The following is a 27934-nucleotide window of genomic DNA, read 5'->3' as shown; positions in this document are numbered from 1 at the left end:
AGGCTACAAAATCTACTCATTTTCCCTTAAGCTTTATTAAGTCCAAGTGATAAAATAGCCACCAAAATATATGAAACATTAATACTTCTGACACAGCAATTCCACTTCTACATAGATATCCAACAGAAATGCGTATATATGGCAACCAAAAGACAAATACTAAAATGTTCATAGCAACACAATTCATAATAGCCAAATTCCAGAAACAATCTAGACATCCATCAACAGTCGTGCTCGCTTCAGCAGCACATATACTAAACATCCATCAACAGTCAAATGGATAATAGGGGTATATTCACACAATGGAATGTTACATAGCAATGAGAATGAATAAACTATAACTACAGGCAACAACACAAACAACTCTCACAATCACAGTGTTGCAGAAAGAAGGCAGCCATAAATGAGGACACACTGAGTAGCTCCAAATGTACAAAGTTGAAAACTAGCAAGAATTAATGTATACATGAGAGGCCAGGATAGTGCTTACCCTTGAGGGATAGGGCTAATAATGGAAACGGACACATGGTGGGCTTCTGGGGTACTGTTATTCTGTTTCTGGATGTAGATGATGGTTATGAAGTGTGTTCACTGTGAAAATTCACTGAACTATATACACTTATGATTTGGGTATTTCTGGGTGCACACTTCAATTGAAAATTTACTTAGGGGGCAGCTGGGTAGCTCAGTCGTTAAAATCGTCTGCCTTCAGCTCAGGTCATGGTCCCAGGGTCCTGCGATCGAGCCCCGCATGGGGCTCCCCTGTTCCACGGGAAGCCTGCTTCTCCCTCTCCCACTCCCCCTGCTTGTGTTCCCTCTCTTGCTCTTGTCTCTCTCTGTCAAATAAATAAAATCTTTAAAAAAAAAAAAGAGGGGCGCCTGGGTGGCTCAGTTGGTTAAGCGACTGCCTTCAGCTCAGGTCATGATCCCAGGGTCCTGGGATCGAGTCCCGCATCGGGCTCCCCGCTCTGCGGGGAGCCTGCTTCTCCCTCTCCCACTCCCCCTGCTTGTGTTCCCTCTCTCGCTGTGTCTCTCTCTGTCAAATAAATAAATAAAATCTTTAAAATAAATAAATAAATAAATAAATAAATAAATAAATAGAAAAGAAAATTTACTTAGGAGAAAGAGAAAATAAGGAAAGAGACGTAACAACAGTGATCATATATTTTGTGTTTCCTACACAAACAAAATATATGACAATCATCTCTTCCTAGATACTAACCTGATGACAAGATCCTGTTTTGCCACCAAGGAGCTCAACTTCTCTTCTTGTTTACTAATGTCCATGCTAACAGGATTAATATTATATTTCTTACCTAACTGTTTGATTTGGTTCTTCATGTCAGAGCCTATTTCAAGAACACAAAAGTCCAATTTTTAGATTACCTTCACTAGTCAGAGAGTAAAACACATTTTAACATCTCCAAAAATAATTTCTCAGAGTTTAGAAACAAGATAGTCATCTAAAATTCACAGAGTAAGCATGCTTTGAAATCGGTTTTCCTTCTTCTTTAAAAATTAGGGCTTATTTACCTACTGTTATTTCTATCTTGTTATCTCTTGACAGGTATTCCAATACAGGTTCAGATACATAACCAGATCCAAGAACCAAGACCTTTTTCTTGCTGTCCATTGAAAGTGACTGAGCAAGTTCCCTATCAATAAAAGAGGGGAAGGGGAGAAAAATTTAACAACAACAACAAAAATATTTAAATAACAAAATCTTGCTGTCCCCCAAACAAACCAAACCTTAGACTATGAAGCAATAATTTTTCCCACATTTCTTATAATAAGAACCTCAACAGGAGTTCCCTAGACCAACATTTTTCATTAATTATTTGAGATTTTGCATGATAAATAACAGACCCTGACTTCTCTGAGGTGTATGTCCATACTTTCATGAATTCCCAACCACTGATGAGGTGCAGATGCTGGACCATCGCCTGGCTTGCTCACAATTGAGTAACTTGGTTTCACACTTTATCCTTCCAAGGGACATGATTCAAAATCATGCCAGGGGCTATACTTCAGGAACCTTACCCTTCACAACAATCTGAGGAGACAACAATCTGAGAAGGAGATTGTTATTAGCCATATTAGGCATTGTTTTGTCATTTATCATTAGGGTCACTTGAAAACAATTAAAACCAGACTTCTGAAATCACAAATGCCATGGGTTAAATATAAAAACCTAAGATGAATTACTAAGCAGGATTTTAATGCTTGAACAGTTTATTCTATTGGAATTTGTCCCTTCCTGGCAGATTAACTCTCTGTCTTTCCTACAAACTATGACCTCCAACACCGTGACTGTCTTGTTCATCTTTATAAACCCATTAGTGCTCAACAAATTTTGTCTTAAGTATGGAAGATACTCATTAAAACTCTGTTGATTCAAATTCACAAATATCAATGTAAGACCATGGGAATGGCTTGGTGCCAGGGACATAAACAGAAGGCTCTGTTGTTGGAATCTTTTAGGCCAAGATGTCTCTCAAACTTTAACCTTTCAATTAATTCTAAGTGAATAAAAATAAATTTAAATACAAAATGTCCCTGCCCCTCTTCACCCCCAACACTCATGTTACTGATGAGGTGAGTCTCCTTTAACCTCCACTCCCATCCATTTCACCCCCCAGAAAAGAACACAATTATTTGGTTATTGTGTATCCTTTCTAACAATATTTTCTATAGTTTAAGTAATTAAATTTCATTGTTTTGATGTCCAAAAATACAATATTCAAAATACATTTTTAAAAACTCGCTCCCAAATTTTAATACTGTCCACCCCATCAGCTACCTCGAACACTTGAAGTTAATAATCACTGTGCTAAGTGATGAAGAGGCTATTCGAGTAAGGCAGGTATTTAAGACAACTTAAATTTCCTTTCAAAATACAATCTTCATTATCAGAAGTTCCACTATGAAGGGGGGTAGGAAGTCCTAGCAGACTTGCTGCTACAAGAAATATGGTGTGTAAGAGTGAAAACATCATCGCGACCAGTCATGTTAGACATGTTATTAGGATTAGTAATATAGAGATCATCAGATGGTAAGAATCAAACAATAGAGAGTTATGAAAAATGAACATATGTGAAGTTTCCCCTATAAGAAACTCTCTTACAGGACTATAGCGCTAGCCAGTTTAAAAACAAAAACCAAAACAAATCTCTCTTGGTCTCCTATGCCAGAATATTTCACCGACACATCATGGATGGACAAGCACAGCAGTAGTATACTTGATCCAAGCAAATCTCTTTACTTCTTAGAGACAGAAGAACTGAGAAGGAAGATAAGGCAGTTCGTTTGCTTCTTTTTAATTTTTCCACTCTGGTCTCTCCTGAGAATTCAGTGCATGGATTATTTTGTTAAATGTGAATAGACTAGTGGAGTAGATATAAACACAAATCAAGTGCAATCAGCTGAAGAGGACCAGAACATTCCAAAGAAATGTCAATGTTTTCAAACTCTGAGCAGTAAAATCAATTAAGGAAACAAGGCCCTTAGCTAAGTACCTTTCTAAGAGAACTATTCTCTTGGATACATTTACCACATTACTGTTTGGCACCTTCATCCTAAGAAGAATTCCCAGGGAAAACTGACCTCTCACCATTTTCTTTCTTCATGACTTCTCTTACTTTCTAAATAAGAGCCCACTTGCCTAAACATTTTACTAAACAAAACAGAGTCCAAACCCTCAACTAAAAATCAGACTGAAAGCACCACAGAAAGGGTTAGTGTGCTTATTTTCTGTGAGAAAATAGCTGAGACATGTCAATATGCAAAATGCTAGAGAAAGAAAAAGGGGCTCCTCAAAGGACAACTTTTTAGACTTTTGCTTGCTTACACACAAGTCTACAATAGGAGATTAGAAAGCCAAAATGATGTTCAGAGGAAAATAATTCCCACTGGTTTCACCCAGTCACATAGTTTGGATTTCCTATATGTACATTTTCCAAATTGTATAAACCTAGTATCATTAACTCAAAAAGAAGCATTTAAAAATACTCAACAAAACCAAGATAAGAATAATGCTTACCTGCTCTCTCGGAGTTTCTGGATATATTTATACTTATCAGTCAATACACCGTTGGATGTAATTACTGCCTAAATGTGTATGACACAAGACATTTCTTTAGTGTCCATATATTAGACCCACAAACAGGGGCTCATATAACAAAGATGGAGAGAGAAAGGGAAAGTGAGAGAGGGAGAGAGGATGGTAGTGGAAAAAAACTATTTTTGTAACTTACGTCTCGCACCACAGGAGAAAAATTCTGACTTTCAAGAGGCTGTGTCGCATCTGATAATATCTGAAAAGAAAATGAGATTGGTAAGAGATAAATGATTGTAGAGAAGAATTCCTGGTGTTTGTTTCCATATTAAAATATTAGTCAAAGGAAAAAAAAGAATTTATAAAAGTTTTCTGAAGATCACTGAATATAAATAATTGGTAATAGAAGTCCACAAGCAACGAATTTTGTCCCCTAAGAACCTATTTCAGCACAAGTTCCAATTTTAAAACTAAAATTTGATCATCTTTGCTTGTTAAAAACACAAAATGGTTTATCCTTCCCCACCAGTTTGATGTGTCATATTGAACATGCTGGCAAACATCACCACAAGCTTTACAGCCATAGTTCCCACTCTGAGGGCCCGAATCCCACCCCAAAGGTTCACATTGTTCTATCCGAAAAGAGAATGGGCCTTTCAGACAAAAAGCCATCAAGCCTGCAATAGGGAGTCTCCCTCAGGCCCATATTATTCAACGTACAGGCACATCAGCATTTCGAAAGTATCAAGAAAAAAGTAGACCTCAAAGAGTCACCCAGTCTTCCCTTTATCTTACAAGAATGAGTCAGATGGCCAATAACAAAAGCCACATCTCTCAGATTAATGTCCCACCATCCTTCTAATCCTCCTCTTTTCTTACAAAGTATCCAATTCCTGAATAGGCTGCCAAGAGTAAAGGTCATATAGGTTAGTAGTATTGCTTCTGATGGTCAGGACCTTAGGGTCAATGAGACAACCATTCCCTCCTTATCCTTGTAGGTTAAAGTCTAGAGCACTCACCCAGCTGAGAAAGAGCAAAATGTACCTACCAGATACTGGCAGAGAAATATTTATTTACTGTATTAAAATAAATATGAGGGGCATCTGGGTGGCACAGTCAGTTAAGTGTCCAACTCTTGGTTTCAGCTCAGGTCGTGATCTCAGGGTTGTGGGACCGAGTCCCATGTTGGGTTCTGTGCTCAGTGTGTAGTCTGCTTGAGATTCTCTCCCTCTCCCTCTGCCCCTCCCACTTGTGCTCTCTAAAATAAATAAATAAATCTTTAAAAAATAAAATAAATATCAAAACTACTTTCATGTGTCTAAAACATACAACACTTATGCTATCTATTCCTGGGATATGGGCATTTAAAAAAAAGATATATATCTATAAGGCAGGTAGGGCATCTTTGGGGAAACTCATGGAATTGGCACACCTGGTGTCCTCCATTGCTTCTTTTACCCAGGCACCTGTGACTATTCCTTTCTCAAGCTGACTCCTCCACCTACCAACCCTGTCTCCTGCCAGAAGCCGTAGGTGAATAACAACATGGGATTCGAATTTCACTTGGCATATGCCTAAGCCACCAAACTCGTGTATCCTTCCATTTTCTCGACTGTTATACCTAATTCTGCAGCCTTACTCAGGCCTTTCTGAGACCAGGGGAACTACCTCCCACCTCTCTCCTTCCATTTATCTTCAATCTAAAACACAAACCTGACTGTTTCTTCTGTGTCTATTTAAAATAATCCAGTAGCTTTCCAAAACCCTCAAGATAAAAGTCTCTAGTTCCTTATGTGGTCCCCAAGACTCTCTATAGTCTGTCTCTGCCCCTCCAACCTCAATTCTCCCTTCATCTCATACCCAAAACTCTAGTCCTATCAACACTGTGAAGATGCTCATCTGCATTAGCGTTCCCATGCCTCTGTGCTATACCATGTGGATGCCTCACATGCTATTATTCCTCTACATGGAATTCCCACTCTTCATCCTCCAAGATACAGCTGAAGAACTGCCTCCTCTGTGAAGCCTTTCTCAAAATCTGCCCCCAAGCAGACTGAAGCTAAGAACTGCACTTGGCATCTTGCCTGTGCAATAAAATGGTAAATACTCAATAAATAGATAAATGGATATATTCAATAATCATATGGATTTTTCCAAGGAAAATGAAGTAACTATCTTGAGTCCACCTAAAGAAAGGCAAACATGAAAGATAACAAAAGGCTGCTGAATGATTGCATTTAACTGTCTTCCTTGCTGGAATTCAACCATGACAAAAGTATAAGCACAAGGGTCCTAAAGTATATGGCATGCCATGTCACTTTCACATATACCACCTTTGAGAGCTCATCACTCTTTCCTAAATTAATTTCAAGCTATTATCCTGGTATCAAGACCATTTCCAATATGGAACCAACATACTTCCCTTTACTGTATTGGATTTGACAGCTCACAGAAACCCTGTTAACTCCCACCTTTGCTCTCCTCTCTCCATCAGATAGTGTGCCTCCCATTCCCATGCAAATGAACAGATCCTATGCATCTATCAAGAGCTGCCTCAAATGTCACCTCTTTCAAAAAACCTTTCTGACTTTACCCAACAAGACAGAGCCTCACCCTCCACAACTTCATTAGCATTTTCCTAATGGCTGTCACTTGTCTCCATCCACTTCCTGGACCTCATGCTTCTATAGGTCAGAAGGTGTATTTTAATTTTCTTCATCCATATATGTGCCTTGTTCCAGCAGACAATAAATATGTAATTAATTCGAGTGAAACAAACTTCTCTATTGGTTCAGAATGATAACCTTTAATGCCACAAGGTCTGAACCTTATGTCAAAAAGGAAAATCTAGGGGTAAAAGAGAATGCATATACTTTTTTTTTTTTTAAAGATTTTATTTATTTATTCATGAGAGACAGAGAGAGAGAGAGGCAGAGGGAGAAGCAGGCTCCCAAGGAGCAGGGAGCCCGATGCGGGGCTCGATCCCAGGACCCTGGGACCATGACCTGAGCCGAAGGCAGACGCTTAACCATCTGAGCCACCCAGGCGCCCCGCATATACTTTTTTTAAAAAGATTTTATTTATTTGAGAGAGAGAGCAGGGGGAGGGGCAGAGGGAGAGGGAGACAAGCAGAGCCCCATGAAGGACTCTATCTCACGACCCTGAGATCATGACCTGAGCCAAAACCAAGAGTCAGATGCTTAACCGCGATGAGCCACCCAGGCACCCTGACAGTGCATATACTTTAAATACAGTTCCCATACAGTTATCAGAAGAGAACACAGACAACATACTTAATTTTTTTAGTGGTAAGCAGATACACACATATCAAGACTACAATATAAAGCCACAAATTTTCACAAATGTCCCGTGCTTAAAGACAGTGCTGAGATAGATGCCCCCAAGACAATCCTACCACACTGTTTGGAGGACTATCATGATACATAAAAGGAAAAAGGTGTGACAATTTAGAGAAGCCAGCTTAGTCAGACATCTGTGCAATATCATCTGCCTCAGTCTGACCAAAAATCTCCAACATCTCACCGTCAGGTAATTTTAACCTTGTCACATTGCCTAAGAGTCTATTAACTGCCGGTTTATGTAAGCAAAAACATATCGCCTATTTAAATATACATTTTCTTTCCAGCAATGGTGAATTAGATCTTTTCAGACCAATCTTCCCACTGAGTAAAACCACGTAAAACATGAAAAGCCTCAGTTCTTAGCTTCAAAAAAGTACATAAAACTTTTTTTTTGTCTGGGGAAAACAGTGGAATAGGAGGACCCTAAGCTCACCTCTTCCCACGGACACAACTATATAACAACCACATCAGTTTATATAAGCCAGAAAATGACTTGAAGACTGGCAGAACAAACACTCCACAGCTAAATGAAGAGAAGAGGCCACAATGAAGAGGGTAGGAAGGGCTGAGATGCAGGGATCCTCAGGACTTCCCAAGGAGGAGAGACAATACTGGCACAGGGAGGGGAGAGAAACAGACTCTCACACCGGGGAACCCACACAGGAAAGATGAATCCCCATAATATTTGGTTTTGAAAACCAGAAGGGCTGAATTTCACAGGTTTTTACAGGCACCGGTACTTAAAACATGTAACTTTAAAAATCTGCGGGCTTGGCTCTGGGAGACCCAGGAGGGCAAGATGAAACTGAGTTTCTACCCTTAAAGAGACTGCACAAGAAAAAGCTCCACTGAGATACAGCATAGAAGTAGCAGTTTGAAAAATGCCTGGGGTATATGGGAGGAAGATTTGTTTACTAATCTCAGAGCATGTGCCGGGGACTGGGGGCAAGAATCCATGAGAGACTTGTCTAGGAATCAAGGAGCTGGCCTACACTATTTCCCTGCCCCACCCCCCAGCGTAAACACATGCCACCAGCTGAAAGCAGCATACCACCTACACTTCTACCTAACTTGATAACAGTGTGCCCTACCTGTGTGTTCCCCTGTAGACACACCCCCTCAAGCCAGGCCTCAGCTCAATGTCTCCTCCCACTGAAGAACCGTGCAAGCCTTGCTAACACCCCACATCTGACACCACAGGCTTCTGCAGATCAAGCCCCTCCAATATACTCTTGGTCTGAGCCCATCCAAAGTGTGCCACAAGGCTGGCAGTATGCAGGCAGCCCTGATGGACCAGCACCACTCCAAAGCGATGCCTGCTCCAGGGAGAGGGAAAGAGAACCACACACACCAGTCAGACTGAACCCCAGCAGTGGGCTCTTCCCACCTACCAGACAGATAGCTGATCTGACGGCAGGTCCCACCCACCCACAAAAGCTTTCCAGAAGACAAAACAGGGAAAGCAACCTGCACCTCAGTGCTACTGCATCCACGGCAAATGCCAGGTCTGACACAACTCAAGCCCAAGGCAGCCCCAGACCAACCTACTAACATCACAGGGACCAAACCCTGCCCATAATAGGCTAAGAGGGCCATTGCAGATGACAATAGAAGAAAAAAGTGGCTCAGCCACAACAACAGAGTGCACACAGCACACATAGGAGACATCCAGTTCTGGTGAATAAGGAACATTGCACTACAGGGCACTATAGGACCTCTTCTTCATAAGGCCACTACTTTCAAGAGCAGGAGATGTAGCTGACTTTCCTTACACATGGAAATAGACACAAAGAGTTAGACAAAATGAGACAGAGGAATATGTCCCAGATGAAAGAACAGGACAAAATCACAGCAAGATACCTAAGTGAAATGGAGATAAGTAAAATGCTCTTGAGGTAAGAGTGGAGGGCTCGGTAAGAACCTTAACAAAGAGATAGAAAACATAAAAAAGAACCAACCAGAAATGAAGAATTCAATAAATGAAATTAAAAATACACTAGATGGAATAAATAGTTGGCTAGAGAAAGCAGAAAAAAAGATCAGGGACCTGGAGAACAGAGTAATGGAAAAAATCAATCTGAACATGTGAGAGAAAAAATAATAATACAAAATGAAAACAGACTTAGGGAACTCATCTACACAACCAAGTATAATACATTTACATTATAGGGATCCCAGGAGAAGAAAGAGAAAAGGGGGCAGAAAATGTATTTGAAGAAGAGCTGAAAACTTCTTCAGACTGGACAAGGAAACAGAAATCCAGATCCAAGAGGCACAGAGAGCCCCCAACAAAATTGACCCAAGGAGATCCCTACAAAACCACATAATAAATAAAATGGCAAAAACTAGTGATAAAGAGAAAATTTTAGAAGCAGCAAGAGAAAAGAGAACAGTTACATACTAGGGTAACCCCATAAAGCTATCAGTGGATTCTTCATCAGAAACTTTTAGCAGGCCGGAAGAGAGTGGCATGATATATTCAGAGTGCTGAAAGAAAAAACCTGCAGCCAAGAATTCTGTATCCAGCAAGGCTATAATTCAGAATAGAAAGAGAAATAAAATTTTCCAGAAAAACTAAAGGTAAAGGAATTCATGACCACTAAACCAGCCCTACAGGAAATGTTAAAGGAGACTCTGAGTGGGTAGGAACAACCATAAGTAGGAGCAAGAAAAGTAGGAAGCACAAAAGCAGTGAAATTAAGTATACCTATAAAAATCAGTCAAGGGACTCAAAATAAAAGGATGTAAAGTATGACACCATAGGGGCACCTGGGTGGCTCAGTCGTTAAGCGTCTGCCTTCGTCTCAGCTCCTGGTCCCAGTGTCCTGGGATCGAGCCCCACATCAGGCTCTCTGCTCTGCGGGAAGCCTGCTTCCCCCTCTCCTACTCCCCCTGCTTGTGTTCCTGCTCTCGCTGTCTCTCTCTCTGTCAAATAAATAAATAAAATCTTAAAAAAAAAAAAATGACACCATATACCTAAAATGTGGGAGGGAAAGGAGTAAAGAATGGGTTCAAACTTAAATGGCCCTCATCTTTATATATAGACTGCTATATGCAGATGTTATATACAAACTGAATAGGAACCACAAATCAAATATCAGTAATATATATGCAAAAAAATAAAAGAGAAAGGATCCAAGATCATCACTAAAGAAAGTCAACTAACCGTGAAAGACAAGAGCAAGAGAAGAAAGGAAAAAGAGAAGATCCACAAAAACAGCCATAAAACAAGTAACAAAATGGCAATAGTTGCATACCTATCAATAATACTTTGAATGTAAATGAACTACATGCTCCAATCAAAAGACATAGGGTGACAGAATGGATAAAAAAGCAAGACCCATCTATATACCACCTACAAGAGACCCATTTTAGACCTAAAGACACATGCAGTTTCAAAGTGAAGAAATGGAGAATTTATCATGCAAATAGATGTGAAAATAAAGCCAGGGTAGCAATACTTATATCAGACACCATAGACATTAAAACAAAGACTGTTAACAAGAGACAAAGAAATACATATACACCCTAATATTAGAATATATATATTAATATAAAGAATAATATATATATTATATACTAGAAAATATAACAATTGTAAATATTCATGCAGTTAATAACAAACATAAAGGAAGTAATTGATAGTAATACAGTAATAATAGGGGACTTCAATACCCCAATTACATCAATGGGTAGATCATCCAAACAGAAAATCAACAAGGAAACAGTTGTCTTTGAATGACACATTGGACCAGACGGATCTAACAGATATATTCAGAACATTCCATCCTTAAAAGACAGAATACACATTCTTTTCAAGTGCACATGGAACATTCTCCAGAACAGATCACATATTAGGTCACAAAACAAGTCTCAATAAATTCAAAAAGACTGAAGTCATACTATGTATCTTTTCTGAGCACAACACCATGAAACTAGAAATCAACCACAAGAAAACATCTAGAAAGACCACAAATACATGGAGATTAAATAATGAGCTACTAAATGATGAATGGTGCAATCAAGAAATCAAAGAGAAAATCAAAAAATACATGGAGACAAATGAAAATGCAACACAATGGTCCAAAATCTTTGGGATGCAACAAAAGCTGTTTTAAGAGGAGAGTATATAGCAATACAGGCCTACTTCGAGAATCAAAAAAAATCTCAAACATAGGGGCGCCTGGGTGGCTCAGTCATTAAGCGTCTGCCTTCGGCTCAGGTCATGATCCCAGGGTCCTGGGATTGAGCCCCGCATCGGGCTCCCTGCTCGGCGAGAAGCCTGCTTCTCCCTCTCCCACTCCCCCTGCTTGTGCTCCTGCTCTCGCTATCTCTCTCTCTGTCAAATAAATAAATAAAATATTAAAAAAAAAAAATCTCAAACATAGAAAAAAGAAAAATAAATAAGACCCAAAGCCAGTAGAAGGAAGGAAATAATAAATATTAGAGCAGATATAAACAAAATAGAAATAAAACAAAACAATAAAAGAGAACAATGAAACTAGGAGCTGGTTCTTTGAAAACATCAACAAAATTGATAAACCTTTAACCAGACTTATCCAGAAAGAGAGAGAGAGAGAAACAGAGAGGACTCAAACAAAATCAGAAAAGAAAGAGGAGAAATAACAACCAACACCACAAAAATACAAATAATTGTAAAAGAATATAATGAAAAATTATATGCCAACAAATTGGACAACCTAGAAGAAATGGATAAATTCCTAGGAACATATAACCTCTCAATACTGAATCAGGAAGCAACAGAAAATTTGAACAGACCAATTGCCAGCAATGAAATTAAGTAAGTAATCAAAAAACTCCCAACAAACTAAAGTCCAGGACAAGATAGCTTCACAGGTGAATTCTACCAAACATTTAAAGAAGAGTTAATACCTACTTCTCTCAAATTATTCCAAAAAATAAAAGAGGAAGGATAGCTTCTAAATTGATCCTGTGAGGCCAGCATTACCCTGATAACAAAACCAGATAAAGACACTACAAAAAAAAAAAAAGAGAGAGAGAGAGAGAGAACTACAGGCCAATATCTCTAATGACAATAGATGCAAAAATCCTCAACAAAATGTTTATTGCAGCATTATTTACAGTAGCCAAATCATGGAAGCAGCCCAAGTGTTCAGCAATAGATGAGTGGATAAGGATGTGGTGTAATACATACATACACACACATACACACACACACACAATGGAATATTACTCAGCCATAAAAAAGAATGGAATCTTGTCATTTGCAACAACATGAATGGAGTTACCGAGTATATACTGCTAAGCAAAATAAGTCAGAGAAAGACAAATACCATATGATTTTCCTATGTGGAATTAAAGAAACAAAACAAAGGAACAAAGGAAAAAAAGAGACAAACCAAAAAACAGACTCTTAACTATAGAGAAAAACAGATGGTTACCAGAGGGGAAGTGGGGGATGTGTGAAATAGGTGATGGGGATTAAGGGTACACTTTGCATGACGAGCACTGAGTAATGTATAAGACTGTTGAACAATATATACAATATAGTGATATTGTATACCTGAAACTACTATAACATCATATGTTAACTATACTGGAATTAAAATTTAAAAAAAATTTTTTAAGGTAGATAAGACTTGCTGCACCATAATTCTGGGGAAGAAAGCCCAAAGAGATGAGTCTGGCATTTGGCATGACTTTTCGTGGGTGTAGCAGGAATAGAACCCAGAGTAACCACAGCCTCCAAAATGTGAGTGGAAAATGCCAGAAATGGCAGATTCAGAAAAAGTGAAGCCCAACTTTCATGTGAACTCTGTTCAAGTCTCTGGATAAGCCCCAAACTGAGTGTGTGTAGGTAAGCAACCCAGGTAAAGATGAAAGAGCTGAACTTTTATTTGAGCTACCCCCACCTCAGGTGAGACAAAGTTTTCAATTTAAGTCTAACCAATGAATTCTCTGCTAAACAAACAAACAAACAAAAAATCAGTACTTTTCAGGAAAATGTAACAATCCAGAATCTCCACAGCATAACTATTCACATCATCCAGGATACAACCCCAAATTACTCAACTGGAAAACCAGAAAACTATGACCTGACCCATTTTCAAGGGAAAAGACAATAAAGTTCAACCACAAGCTGACATAGAATTTTGGAAATATGATGCAAAGACTAAAAAGTAGCTTTTCTAACTCTGTCTATATGATAAAAAACAGTATACTCATAATGTATGAAAAGACAGAAATTCTCAGCACAGAAACAGAAGAGTATGCTTAAGATAAATACTGAAGTAAGAATGCTTATCTTTGGCAAATGAATGGAATTTAGATAACACAGTATTTCAGTAGTCAATCACTGATTACAATGAAAAATACATGACCACAACAAAAGCTGTCACTTCACTAAGCATTAGTGACAAACAGCCAATAAAATTTTCTGCATTTCTCATTTTTCAAATCTGTTCATCACAGCACAGTAAGAATGTTCTAGCATGAATTGACCTAGACAGCAGGAAGAGTAAAAAAAAGGAAATCTTACCTCACATGTCATGAACATTCTTAATAAAATATGCATAATGAGAGATAAATCTAATTGTAGTTAATCATGAAGGCAGTTATATAATTATATTCCCCATAAGACAAGTAAGCAGAATATATAAAAGAGCATCTATAAATACTTTTGAGGGAGGGCTGGCATTTCATTTTACAACCGATTTCTTAGGTATAGAAGACCAGAACATTCCTAAGATCCCTCCACAGTTCTATTTAAAGCCACAAATTTATTGTGGATGCTACCAGTCAGCTTACCATTTCTTCAACATAAGGGTAAAGCATGTCTCCAAAGTATTCTGTAGCTTCAATTGGAAGCTGTGCTGGCAAATTGTCAATGGAACACATCAGAATCCCAGAGCCTTCAACACTAGGAGAAGCAATATGCTTTATTCAGCTGTATAAAATGCTATTCGTAAGCTCTAACTTTCCCAGGCATCTACTCCATTATATCTGTTCCAAAATAATTTATAATTGTGTACCAAAGTATAAAAGAAAATAAATAAGACTTCAAACAAAACTTCCCTTCTTTAGCAACCCATCTCCCATTTAAATATAATAATCATGTATTTAAGTGTTTGAATTTGCATGTCATTTTTCTACCAAATTTTTAAATATGGTTGAGCATATCTCTGGATATTTGCATATCCTTCATAAAAATGTGAAACAGTAAATATTTTACACTAGTATATCAAGCAAACTCACCTGTCATGAATAATATGCTGGTCTGCATCATACATACAAAAGGGATGTTCTATTGTCGTACACTCGGTCATAAACTCTATTGATCCTCCTGTGTCAGCTGAAATGTCACATATTGCTACAAGCCTGAAAATAACATTGATACTCAGATGAGAGCATGGAACTTCTAAACAAGATTAAAAATGAATAAAAATGAAAGGTACTTGAGGGCGCCTGGGTGGCTCAGTTGGTTAAGCGACTGCCTTTGGCTCAGGTCATGATCCTGGAGTCCCGGGATCAAGTCCCGCATCGGGCTCCCTGCTCAGCAGGGAGTCTGCTTCTCCCTCTCCCGCTCCCCCTCTCGTGCTCTTTCTCTCTCTCATTCTCTCTCTCAAATAAATAAATAAAATCTTTAAAAAAAAAAAAAAGAAAGGTACTTGAACAACTTTCAGTGTGGGTGCCAATTATTTCCTGGGCTCTTCAGCTCTTTTTCCTACAGTTCACTGTTCAGGACACTGTGTTCTTCTAGGACATAGACAATCAATCTTCCCACTACAAGCTTTAGTCTCCACACACAAAAGTAAGAAGAAAAAGAAGAGGAGGAGGAGAAAAAAGGAAATCAAAGTGGAAAACCCCTTCCCTAGAGAAATCATAAGAAACAGCCTAGTTAAAGTTAACCTATTTAGCCAACTCTAAATAACTTACGAAGGTTTGATTGCACTACCTCCACCCTGCTGAGTGGCACCAGGTTTATTCTGAGAGGGACTCTGTATGACTGATGACTACAGAACACACAAAGACATCGTTCTTCATATAAAGTGAGGCCAGTGTGTCCCATCAGGAGGTTTGGAATTGTAGGTAGCTTTTTGTCCAGCGGGGACAGGTCTGTGCTTACCTAGCCACTACATAATTTCACATGTTAATACAGGGAAATCTCTAGAATTATGAACAGAAATCTCAGCCCAGCTTTTGAAATCCTCTAGGGGTTGACCAAAAATTTCCTGCCCAACCTCCAACTACCATTTGACTTTGTCAACCCTGCACTAGAGCTACACTGCTCACTCGCTGCGTTGTTAAATCGTGTCTTGGTGGTTCCATATTTATCAAGTACCAGTCCCACCACTTGAAATTCTCTTTCTCCTCAGTCTTCCTTTTCAAGGCGTTGCTGAGCCCAATGTTCCTGTTTTCTTTTAAATTCTTGTGCTATTTATTGCTCCTAGCATTCCTTTGGCATTTACTTCATGCCAGCTACATGCCTGAGGGTAGTAATCATATTTTTTCTCTATGCTTCAGCTTAGCAGAGTGCCAGGCAGAGGAGGTGTTAACAAATATTTATTGATTATGTAATTCAACATTTAATAATTATTTAATACAAATTGTATGTCAGGCAATGTATTGGGTACTTGTCGCCAAGACAAATAGGACCCCTATCCTTAAGGAGATTAAATTTTAATGGGAGGGAGAAAAATCATAAACACAGGAAAATAAATGATCATGAATTTCAGGAGGAAAAAAAAGTAACAGACTAGAGAGAGATGGGGATGGGAACACAGAAGATCTTTCTGAGGAGGTTACCTTTGAGCTTCATGTAGAGTTAATAGAAGAGAGTTTCAAGAAGGAAGGAAGGTTAACTGTCAAATGCTGCCAAAAGATCAAGTGAGATAAAGCAGACCACCAGTCATTAGCAGTCAAGTCCCATGATATGTGAATAGATGATACCCTAAGAGTGGGCCCTGTTGCTGAAAACTGCCATCATTACTGAAGTAAAGTCCTTACTTGTGTGGTAATGCAGGGCAGCCTTCCACACCAGCAACAGAGGACCTGCCTGGGACCAAGAGACTCTGGACATCTTGGCGAGTTAGTAGACGAGGGGTGTTTTGTTCCCAGTAGATTCCATTAATTAAACAAGTTGTATAGGGTGCAATCTGTAAAGTAAGTGCCCAGTTCAACAAGATAGGCAATAGCAAATTTCAATGCAGTAGGCTGAAAGAGAGCTATCAGTAAAGTTCGTAAGAAATAATTTAATGTTACTTCGAATGGACTTTATTATTTGCCATGTCAGTGGTCATTTTGTGAGGTGAAGACAATAAATACTCACCCAGATTTCAGTGCAGAATTGCTCCATGATAGAGAAGTATATGAACATAAATATATTAATATTTCTGTTTTCTAATGTACTGCATGGCCAAGAAAAGGGAAAGGACAGAATCAAGTGACCTACCACTCTATTTCCAGCTCAACCGCCAGTAGGGTGATCTACATCATGCTACCTCAACTTCTCTGGGCTCTATTTTCCTTACCTGCCAGATGGGGATAATATGTACCCCATTCCTCAAAGGAATGCTGTGAAGATTAAATCAGATAACATCTGTAAGCTCCACGGACAAATGCGCTACATACATGCACACGTGGTAACTAGGTCATTATAAATTTTAGGATGCATCCAATCACCAATATTTCTGTGATTGGGGGAAAGAGAAGGGATGGAAATTTACTATATTTTTTTCAGTCTGAAACTAGTTTCATAATTTTTGCTTCACAAGCAACTCAAGCATTCTCAAGCTACAGGTAAAAGTCCTTCTCTACAACATGCTCTACATGCCATAACAGCTATATTTCATACCAGCTATATTTCAATCTTATTGTTCAAACATATTTAAAATTTAAAACATTCCTTTTCATAATAAATGCATGCACTTTGTGTTTATTTTTTGGTTTGTTGGTGTATTTTGAGGAGAACTTTGCAGTGACTCCTACAGAACACATAAATACATTGTTCTTCTTAAAAGATAAGGCCAGCGTGTCCCCATCAGAAGGTTCTGAATTATAGGTAACTTTCTGTACAGTGGGGACGGGTCTGTGCTTACGTAGCTGTGTGTTTCACCCTAGTCCCCCATCATCAATGTCATGCATTCCAAGACAGCTGGCTGAGGTTATGACTGCAATTTGTGGCCATAGAACCCTAGGTTGAGATGAAACCTCATAGACACTGGGCTTTGCTAATAGTACTAATTGGTCCAGGATAAATACAGAAAAAAGTACTCCACAGGACATCGTTTAGAGTTATTGGGCACATGCAGACCCGAAGCAGAAACAGAGGCAGTGAAGCAAAGGGCATATCCACCAAAACCACTAAGCAAAGGCCACTCCAAACATCAGTAAAAGCCAACAACTCCTAAGGCCAACCCAAAGGATTCACAAGTCAATATGGGGAACTGAAAACCAATGTATACAGTTATAACCTCTCTCCTTGAAAACAGCCTAACTATAGTGTATTAGGAGCAACCAGCTCAGAAGCTGAGTGTGATACTCACATCAGTATTAAAACGACTTATGTAGCGCTCAGGATATTTGTCATACTCTACAGGATCATACACACCATCTGTTTTCCTGACAAGATGATGATGGCGACTTAACACCGTCCCATACACTTTTCTCAGGTCTTGCAGAGGAGAAAGAAATTAGTAAAGTAGGTGACAAATGATAAAGATTTATGGTGATAAAATATTATAACACAGAAACTGTTAAAAACAGTTAAAAGATACATACAGTCATCCCCCTCCCCCTTACCTCCATTTTGGGAAACTTCTTTTAATTCATGTGGTTCCACATATTCACAAGGTAACTCATTGAAGATTTCTTGGGCTCCCTGTAAATAATGCATGAGTAAAAATCTAAAAATCAATAGGAAAAAAGCCAACAAGGTTTTCTGCAACAATTCCAATTCACTTTCCCCACAATTATTAGCTCCACTTATCCGGCCCAGCGACGAGGCCTGCAACACAGAAGTATAGATACACTTCTCGCACACAGTCTACAAATCAGCTTTTATTCTTGTATGAACAGCATTCGTTGGAAGGAGCTTTAATTTTTTTTACTTAAGTTACTCAGAGTAGACACAAGGGTGTTTAAAAATGAGAGCACAATAAAATATTTCTATTTACTTTTTGCTCCGTTGCAGAATTATTTCAAGTGGGGAAATTGTATTTCCCATGAAAAAAAATTAGATGCCTATCTCACAGTATAATACAAATAGTGAGGTCCTGTTTGTAAAGTATTTTCATTGAGTGAAGATCTATTTTACAATTATAAATTTCTCTGGGGGATCACAAATGCCTTCTCAAAACCATCCCAGAAGAAAGAAAGTAAGAATTCCAGTCCTGAATTAAGCTTCCTAAAATCTTATTGGCAAAACTTCAAATCACTTTAAAAAATTTACATCCTGTGCTCAATTCCAAACTTTTGGACATCTCAGTGATGGAGGTAAAACAGATCACCCTAAGAACAGACCTTTATACCATTAACAATGATTTATCCCTTTAAAAAGAAAAAGTGTTCAAAGACTCTGACAGCTTGGAGTCAACTGAAAGCAAACAAAATACGTCTGGATCATTACTGCTCTATACTGTGGGGAAAGTTACATAGGTAAGAAAAGTACCAAAAATTTTGAACGCCCACTCATCCAGAAGCAAGGCTCGGAAATGACCACAAAATGTTCGCATTCCTTGGGTTAGTTTCAGGGTTTTGATTGCTTTACAGAAAGTGGACTTTCTTGGAAGTATCTAAGAAGTTACCTTAGATACATTACCAGTCCCTGTGAACACAAATGTTAAAGGCCCTATCGACTTTGGCATCAATCCCAGAGATACTTCATAGCCAGCATCGCGGACAGCTTGCACAGCCTGGCCACTGTTCCTGTAGTTATGAGCCATGCCAATGTGCTGAAAGCAAGCATACAGGAATTCAAGTTAGTTGACCACCTGAGACACTTTCCTGATACGTATTTTCAAAAAAATAAACAAAATACACATCTCACCATAAAAGGTGTGTGATGTCCCAAAGCAAGGAGCCTTAACCCCATTCCATGCAAAATGTTGATCATCCCTATTGCAGAATCAGACCAACAGAAAAGCCATTAGTCAGGAGTTGAAGCTGTTCTCTCTGACCATTCTCCAACCTGCTCCGTGCTCTGACGAAGCACAGATCACAGCATCTCAGATTTGGAAGGGACCCCAGGGGTCGCCTTATCCATCCCCTCAATTTTCTGCCATCAAAAGCACTAACCCAGCTGGCATCCCTACCTATTCCCTTCCACTTTCAATCCTGCCAAAATGAAAAGAGTGTCCCTCTTCTTTTCTGAGGTTATTCTATCTTTGCTCCAAATCCCATCCCTTCCCATTCCTTCTCTAAGGAATTCACTTTTGAAATTATTCCTTTCACTATCCCTCCCTATTGGCTCACTCTTATCAACATTTAAAGACACTTACATTCCTCTCAAACCAAAACTAATGAACAAACAAATACAAGGTCAGCATTGACCTTATGAGTGCCATCAGCAATTTTAGTGACCTAAATAGCTAAACTCAGTGAACAACTGTCAGATCTTACCTGTCAGAGGTATTTGGCAACGTGGACTCTCTCTCTACTGGAACCCTCTTCCCTCAGCATCCCTGACTTAAAAATTTTCATCCCACATTTCTCTAGGTGCCTCTTCCCATGCCCATTTCTTTTAAATTAGTGTCCTCTCCCCTTCCCTTAAGGTCTTCTTTTAAATTAATTAGCATCAGGATTCTGTCCAGGGCCCTAGTCTCTTCGATCTCTAAATTTTTTTTTCCTTAGCTAATTTTATCCAGTCCTAAATTTCAAGTATTCCGTATATGCTGATGCCCCCAAGTCTGTATCTCTAACACAGATATTTTATTTCAAGACCTGACCAACTACCTTATGGATTTCTCAATTTGGACTCAAATAGCGAAAACTCAGCATACCCATAGCAAAGACCTCAGCATCCATTCTCCTCTTCCTTTTTCCTTCTCTGTATCCCTTCCAAACATTCTTTGATCTTTTTTCTGAAGTCAACTTTTAAAAGTGTAATTTATATTCAATAAAATGCACCAATTTAAAGTGTACCGTTTGATAACTGAACATACGTATGCACCCATATTACCACCAACATAATCGAGATACAGAGTATTTCCATCACCCCAGTCAATCCTCCCCACTCCTTTGCCCCAGAACTAACTACTGGTCTTATTTTTCTCTGTATAGAGTAGTTAATTCTACAGTTTCATATAAATGAAATTGTAAGTATATACTCTCTTGTGTGTCTGCTTTCACTCAGCATGTTTTTGAGATTCATACATAATTCAGTGTAGTTTCAGTAGTTTACTTCTTTTTATTGACAAGGAGTTTCCATTTTATGGGTATATCGCAACTTATTTATCCATTCTTCGGCTGATGGACATTTGGACTGTTTCTACGCTATTATGAATGAAGCTACTAGAAATAAGTCTTTATAAAAAATAATTCATTTCTCTTGATAAATGCCTATGAGTGGAATTTCTTTTTTTTTTTTTTTAAGATTTTATTTTTTATTTGACACAGAGAGAGAGACAGCGAGAGAGGGAACGCAAGCAGGGGGAGTGGGAGACGGAGAAGCAGGCCTCCCACAGAGCAGGGAGCCCTATGCGGGGCTCGATCCCAGGACCCTGGGATCATGACCTGAGCCGAAGGCAGACGCTTAACGACTGAGCCACCCAGGTGCCCCATGAGTAGAATTTCTTATGTACATTGATATTCAAGTTTTTTATTTCTTGAGTTGGTTGTGGTAATTTTTGTCTTTTAAGGATTTGTCTATTTGATCAACATTGTCAAATTTATTGGCCTATTCATAATACTTTCTTTCCCTTTTAATGTCTATATGAAATACAGTCATGACCCCTCATGTATTCCTAATACTGGTAAATTGTGGCTTCTCTCTTTTTCTAATCAGTCTAACTGGAGGCCTATCGATTTTACTGATTTGCTTAAAAACTAGCTTCTGAGTTCATTGATTTTCCCTCTTTATTACTCTTTTCCTTGTATTTGCTTTGCATTTAATTACTTCTTCATTTTCTTGCTTTGTAAGATAGAAGTTTAGATCACTAATTTAGACTTTCTTCTTTTCTAATAAAAGCATTAAATGCTATAAATTTCCTTCTAAGTAACCACCTTATCTGCACCCCATAAATTCTGGTATGCTGTTTTAAATTTTCATTCAATTCGAAGTATTTACTAATTTTTCCTGTGATTCCTTCTTGACTCATGGGTTTTTCAAAAATACATTATCTTCCAAATATCTGGACATTTTCTAGATATCTTTCTATTATTATTTCAACATCAACTTTATTATAGTTAGAGCACATACTCTATGATTTCAAACATTTTATGTTTATTAAGAACTGTTTTGTTCTTGTGGGCCATCTGGGCGAGTGCTCAATAACCATCAATTGCATCAGGGTGGCCGATGGTGTCTTACTGTTCTATATCCCCACAAATTTTCTACTTGTCCCAACAATTACAGACCTTTAAGTACTCTAATCTGATGTAGAGCTCTAATATAAAAGTGGTGCTTCTTCAACCAAGGAAGTTTTCAAAGTACTAACTGGGACAAAAATCAAGTGGAGTTTTCCCCCAATTCCAGCTCTAATCCTTTCTAGACTGCTCCTCTCTTGGTTCCCATCCCTGTATCTTTTCCCTCTCTTTCCCCCTTTATTCTTCTCCACAATTTCTCATCACCAAACTGACCTCTCCTAGTCTTCCAGACAGAACTACCTAAAAAGTCAGAACCTACTCATAGTTGTTCTCCTTTTTCCTGCTTTCTTTTTCTTTTTAACTTTTGTAATAAAGATGTGTAATGATTTACCTTATTTTATTCCCCTAATATTCATCACCCTTAGCTGTACCCCCATGTTTATTTTTTTAGTGGAAATGAACACTTCCATGCCCTTGCCACAGAAAAAAAAGAAAACACAGTTACTTCCCAGGCAAATTTAGAAAGTGGGTGATGTAAAAACCCTGGCATACCTACCTGCCACACCTGCCCACTGTCCAAATGCTACTACCCGTGTTCCTCTATGATCCACCATTTTCTCGTAATCAATAAGTCGGATTTCCTGAAGAAAGGATAAAAATTTCCACCCAGACCCATTAAGCTTAATTTCAATGAGTAGACCACATATATGAGCAAATAAATATTTCACATTTCTTCCTCTTATAAAATATATCTTGACCTGACTTTGTAAGTTACCATCAGGTGCACCATGAAATATTTAGAAAATGCTGGGTCACAAACCAATGATAGGTTTTGATTAGAGATGGTCCTAGCAGGGTGACAAATGCCCCTTGATGGTAGTCAATAAAATAGCAAAGACATGATCTCCTTTAACTTTTAGGCCAGCACCACCTACATACATATCTATAGTCCCACTCACCCCCACATCCTTCCTTCTAGTCTCAAAGAAAACAAGTCCCTGCCAAGGCTAATCCCTGTGAGCTGGATCCCAGCTTTTTCCCATGTCTTCCAAGACCACTCTTGAACTTTTTCTTTCCTGCATTATCCCTTTGTACACTGCTCCTTCCTACCTTAAAAATGACAACACCCCCTCTCAAGTCCATACACACAAATCTATTTCATTTTCTCTCTCTCCCTTCCTCCTTTCCTTTTTCTCTCCATCCTTTTACAAGTAAGCTTCATTTACAAAGTAACACATGCTGCCTGCTTTTCACTTTCTCACCTTCACTGAAACCACATTCTTCCTCTATCTTTGGGAATCTTCCCTCTCAGGAATAAGTCTTATTAACTCATGCTTAAAAGCTATTGATACACTGTAATTATAGAATGTTTTAAAGTCATTTTATTTCCGCAAAGATCATGATTTTTACCATGTGCCTGAATTTAAGAATGTTTAATAGTCATCCAACTCTAACTGGTTACAAAATACTGCCAAAAAGCAGCCATGCCCATTCTGTTTTTGTTAATTCTCTTGTAATGAACAAAAATCCGTAACAAAGAAAATGCTTCTAAAGTACTTTTAAAGGAATTTATCTGCTTAAGGTGCAATCTTTTTCTTACATTATTTCCATTAGTTACTTTTTGAATTTGCTTTTCAAAACCACTGGGAATTCACTAGGCCAGGTCTAGCATATTTGAAATGAGTAGGAATGTATTCTATAGGCCTGTACAGAACACATTTTCTTCCAGTGCTTTTACTGTTTGTGAAGTCTCCGGTTCTCTGCCTATTCTCAGATTCTAGTCTAGTTCCTAATGCTCTTATCTAGCATTCGTACCCCAGGGCTTGGACCTTGGACTTCTCTATCTATACTCACTGCCTACCCTCATCCAGTTTCATGGTTGTAGATGCCATCAAGTCTCTGACAACTACAAATACGTATCAGGAGGAGCCGCCCTGAGCCTTGAACTCATTATCAATGGCTCCCTCCTTAAAATCTAATGTCTAAAGTCTGCAATCTGCTTAAATGTCTAATTGACAAGTTAAACTCAACAGGCCCCAAACTCAACTCCTGATCCTCCCATCCAAGCCTGCTCCCTCTTGCAGTACCATCATCTCAGTTTGCGGCAACTCCTTCAAATTGCTCAGGCCAAAACCTTGGATTCCTCTCATTCCACTCTTGCTCTCATATTCCACATTCGTCTCACGAGTAACTTCTGCAGGATTAGACCTCTAAAATCCATCCAATATTGGGTCTATGCATCACCACCTCTGCTTCCACCGGCCTTGTGCGAGCCACTGTCATTTGGAACCTGGGGTCCATACTAGTCTAAACTAACAATCTTATCAATTTTCTCCTCCCATCTCCAATATTATCCACACAGCAGGCTGAAGAAGCACTTCAGAACATGACTGACACTAACCCTCCACTCAGCCAGACCCACGGGACTTTGTGCTACTATGCTCTCTGCTTGGAAGACTCCTCCTCGATGGATATGACTTGATCCTTCACATTACTTCAAATTTTTGCTCAATGCCCAATCTGCAATGAGGCTCTCCCTGATCATCCTATTTAAACTACTGTCACCACCCACAGTGCCCAGAACCCCTTTTTTCCCTTCTGTATCATATTTATGTCCATCACACATATCTCTAAGTGACAGATATCTTATTTATATATTTATCATCTGTCTCCTCCCACTAGAATGTAAGCTCTGTGAAGACAGTTACTTTATTACCATTGCAGTGAAGAGGGTCAGACACATTGCAGACACTCAGTAAATATTTGTTGAATGAATACTCTGTATTTTAAACAGCTGATAGATTTTGTATAGTATTTATAACTCAAAAAATGATTTCTTCCCTCATGAATGTTAATAAATGTAAAAATAATCTCCAGTCCAGTTCTGGCACTACAGAGCTGGGCAACCTCGGTCGAGTCACTTCACCTCTCTGGGCTCCATCTGAAAAATGAGGGAGGTGGATTATATGATCCCTGAGGTTCTTTTTAGCTCTCAATTCTACTTGGGAATATCTGAGCAATTGGCCTCATAAAAGTGCTAATCGTTTGGGGAGAAATACTTCTACCATTTTTTTCCATTTCAGTACAAAAGGAATGAAATGTTTGGCTTCTCATTACAAATTCCAAACTAGCACAGCAGAGGAGCCCGAAGAGCTGCAGAACTATTCAAGCACTAACTCACAGATCACCTTTCCTATTGAGGTGAATAACATGATGTATTTCCTAGACGCTGAAAGAAAACTAAAACTCCACTTGACATTTAAAAGTTGAAAGAAAAATTGTTTCTATGTTAACATTTATGATTACTGGTCACTAATTACCTGTCTCAGAATCTCATCCAGCAAACCCATATTGGCCTCCTGAGCCTTTATTGTGTGGGAGAAGAATGCGTAAGTCTTCTTAGACATTAATTTTTCCTCTGGGGGTCTTTTAACTCCCAAAATTAGACAAGCTTCAGAAATATCCTCCTGAAGAATGCCACCAGCTTTGACATATTCCTGGGAATGCAATTTGGGTTAAAAGTTATTTCCCTAATTTGTTGATTCTTATTTTCTTTAATAAATAAGTATAGCAATTAAAGGCATAATCTTTCGGCGGCATAAAATCTGTATGGATTAGAACAAATAATAATTACTTCTAATATTTTTACTTTCTGGCTAAAGATCAATTTAACAAGTTTGACTTTATAGCAAAAAAAAAAAAGTTAGAAAATTCACCACCTACTCCTATTTAAGAGCAGTTAATAGTTTGATCATAACCACTAGCACATATGATTTAAAAATATTTGTGAAATGTGTATTTTGTATCAACAATGTACTGAAATGCTAAATGCAAAATAGTAATTTATTACTCAGGTGTATTTTTAAAAGAAAGGCATATATCTGCAATATTTACTTTGCTTTTTTTTTTTTTTTGGTTCAATTAGTATTTATTACTGCCCCATTCTGTCCAGTGGACTGTGCTAGAGATGAGATGATAAGACACTAAAAAGGCAGACAACATCCCTCCTATAAAGAAGCTCACAAGATACAGTAAAAAGAAGTCAGGAACATAGTAAGTGAGGCTGAATTCAAAAGAATTATGAACAGCAGAAGCTAAGTGATACATTAGTTTAATGGATATTGAGATAATTCCTGGGTGAGATTATCAAGGAAATATGAAACTTTAAAATAATCTAATAGGCTAGGTAGGATTTTTTAAAATTTTATTTTATTATGTTATGTTAGTCACCATTCATTACATTATTAGTTTTTGATGTAGTGTTCCATGATTCATTGTTTGCATATAACACCCAGTGCTCCATTCAATACGTGCCCTCCTTAATACCCATCACTGGGCTAACCCATTCCCCCCACCCCCCTCTCCTCTAAAACCCTCAGTTCGTTTCTCAGAGTGCTAGGTAGGATTTGCAGAGATGGAGATGTGAAATGCAAGGTGGTAATAACAGTAGAAAGTACTGAAGAAATATATACAAATATGGAGGCAGGAAAGTAAGGAGATGTTTAGGGCATAATGGATAAATCAATTTGGAAAAGTAGACTAAATATTATCATGGTGAATATGATCTTTATTGGATAAAAAATAAAAATCAACATTTATTAATAAATTAGTACTTGCTTTACTGAGCTCTTTTCAGGAATTATCTCATTCAATTTTCTTAAAACTCCCATGAAGTAGGTATTATTATTATGGCCATTTTATCAATGGGAAACCTGAGGTTTACACATTTAACTGAGATTGAATACCTAGTACATGGAGGCAATAGAAAGTCATTTCAGATTTCTAAATAAAGGGTTAGCATGATCCAGGCAGAATTAAAGGAGCATCAAAAGTAGCAGTTGAATAAAATAAGACAAATCCAGTTAGGAATCTACTTTAAAGGAAACTATAGATGGATAGACACTACAAGGATGAAAATGTGATTCATACCTGGTTTCTTTGAAAGTAATCTATTTGTCCATTTATAGTAGACTAGTTAAATAAATCACAAATGATGGAGTAATGATGATAGAGTAATTAAAACACAGCCATTAAATAGAATGAAGCAGATGTCCATGAATAGACAAGGAGTGAGTTCCAGGGTATGTTGTTGACTAAACAAAGAAGGTACAATAGAGTATGTATAGTTTACAACCTTTTATGTAAGACTAAGGGGGAACTAAGGATACACACACACACACACACACTCATTTTTACAGAAAGAAACATAGGAATAATCGATCAGAAACTAATGACGAGATGTATCTTGAAAGAAGTTGCTGTGGCCGATGTCAAAGAGGTTACTGCCTATGTTCTCCTCTAGGATTTTGATGGATTCCTGTCTCACATTGAGGTCTTTCATCCATTTTGAGCTTATCTTTGTGTATGGTGTTAGAGAATGGTCACATATTCATTCTTCTGCATGTGGCTGTCCAATTTTCCCAGCACCATTTATTGAAGACACTTTCTTCCATTGCATATTTTTTCCTGCTTTGTCGAAGATTATTTGACGATAGAGTTGAGGGTCCATATCTGGGCTCTCTATTCTGTTCCATTGGTCTATATGTCCGTTTTTGTGGCAGTACCATACTGTTTTGATGATTACAGCTTTGTAATATAGCTTGAAATCAGGCAACGTGATGCCCCCAGCTTTGTTTTTCTTTTTCAACATTTCCTTGGCGATTCGGGGTCTTTTCTGATTCCATACAAATTTTAGGATTGCTTGTTCCAGCACTTTGAAAAATGTCATTGGAATTTTGATCGGGATGGCATTGAAGGTATAGATCGCTCTGGGTAGCAAAGACACTTTTGGGGCTTCATCAAGATAAAAAGCTTCTGCACAGCAAAGGAAAAAGTCAACAAAACAAAGAGGCAACCAACAGAATGGGAGAAGATATTTGCAAATGACACTACAGATAAAGGGTTGGTATCCAAGATCTATAAAGAACTTCTCAAACTCAACACCCAAAAAACAAATAATCAAGTCAAAAAATAGGCAGAAGACATGAACAGACACTTCTCCAAAGAAGACATA

The 27934-nt window shown here is 38.3% G+C and overlaps 1 protein-coding gene across 3 annotated transcripts in view; it reads right to left on the bottom strand.

Moving 5' to 3' along the window:
* Positions 1–27934, bottom strand: part of AASS (aminoadipate-semialdehyde synthase) — a 75443-nt gene that overhangs the window by 26866 nt on the left and 20643 nt on the right. For all 3 annotated transcript variants that reach the window (XM_081800187.1, XM_081800184.1, XM_081800185.1), the window contains exons 3-15: positions 25242–25418; positions 22478–22562; positions 19445–19512; positions 19203–19349; positions 18199–18277; positions 17943–18070; positions 16405–16553; positions 14653–14775; positions 14206–14317; positions 4254–4313; positions 4040–4107; positions 1534–1655; positions 1223–1349 (exon numbers count right to left, since the gene is read on the bottom strand). In XM_081800187.1, the coding sequence (XP_081656313.1) occupies positions 1223–1349; positions 1534–1655; positions 4040–4107; positions 4254–4313; positions 14206–14317; positions 14653–14775; positions 16405–16553; positions 17943–18070; positions 18199–18277; positions 19203–19349; positions 19445–19512; positions 22478–22562; positions 25242–25418 (1445 nt within the window). The remainder of the gene's footprint in view (positions 1–1222; positions 1350–1533; positions 1656–4039; positions 4108–4253; positions 4314–14205; positions 14318–14652; positions 14776–16404; positions 16554–17942; positions 18071–18198; positions 18278–19202; positions 19350–19444; positions 19513–22477; positions 22563–25241; positions 25419–27934) is intronic.

The sequence above is a fragment of the Leptonychotes weddellii genome, chromosome 12 (genome assembly GCF_054177405.1).
Source record: "Leptonychotes weddellii isolate Sample4059 chromosome 12, ASM5417740v2, whole genome shotgun sequence".
Taxonomy (NCBI): Eukaryota; Metazoa; Chordata; class Mammalia; order Carnivora; family Phocidae; genus Leptonychotes; species Leptonychotes weddellii.
The sequence above is the reverse complement of the archived record's forward strand: the minus strand, read 5'-3'. Positions and strand labels throughout refer to the sequence as shown.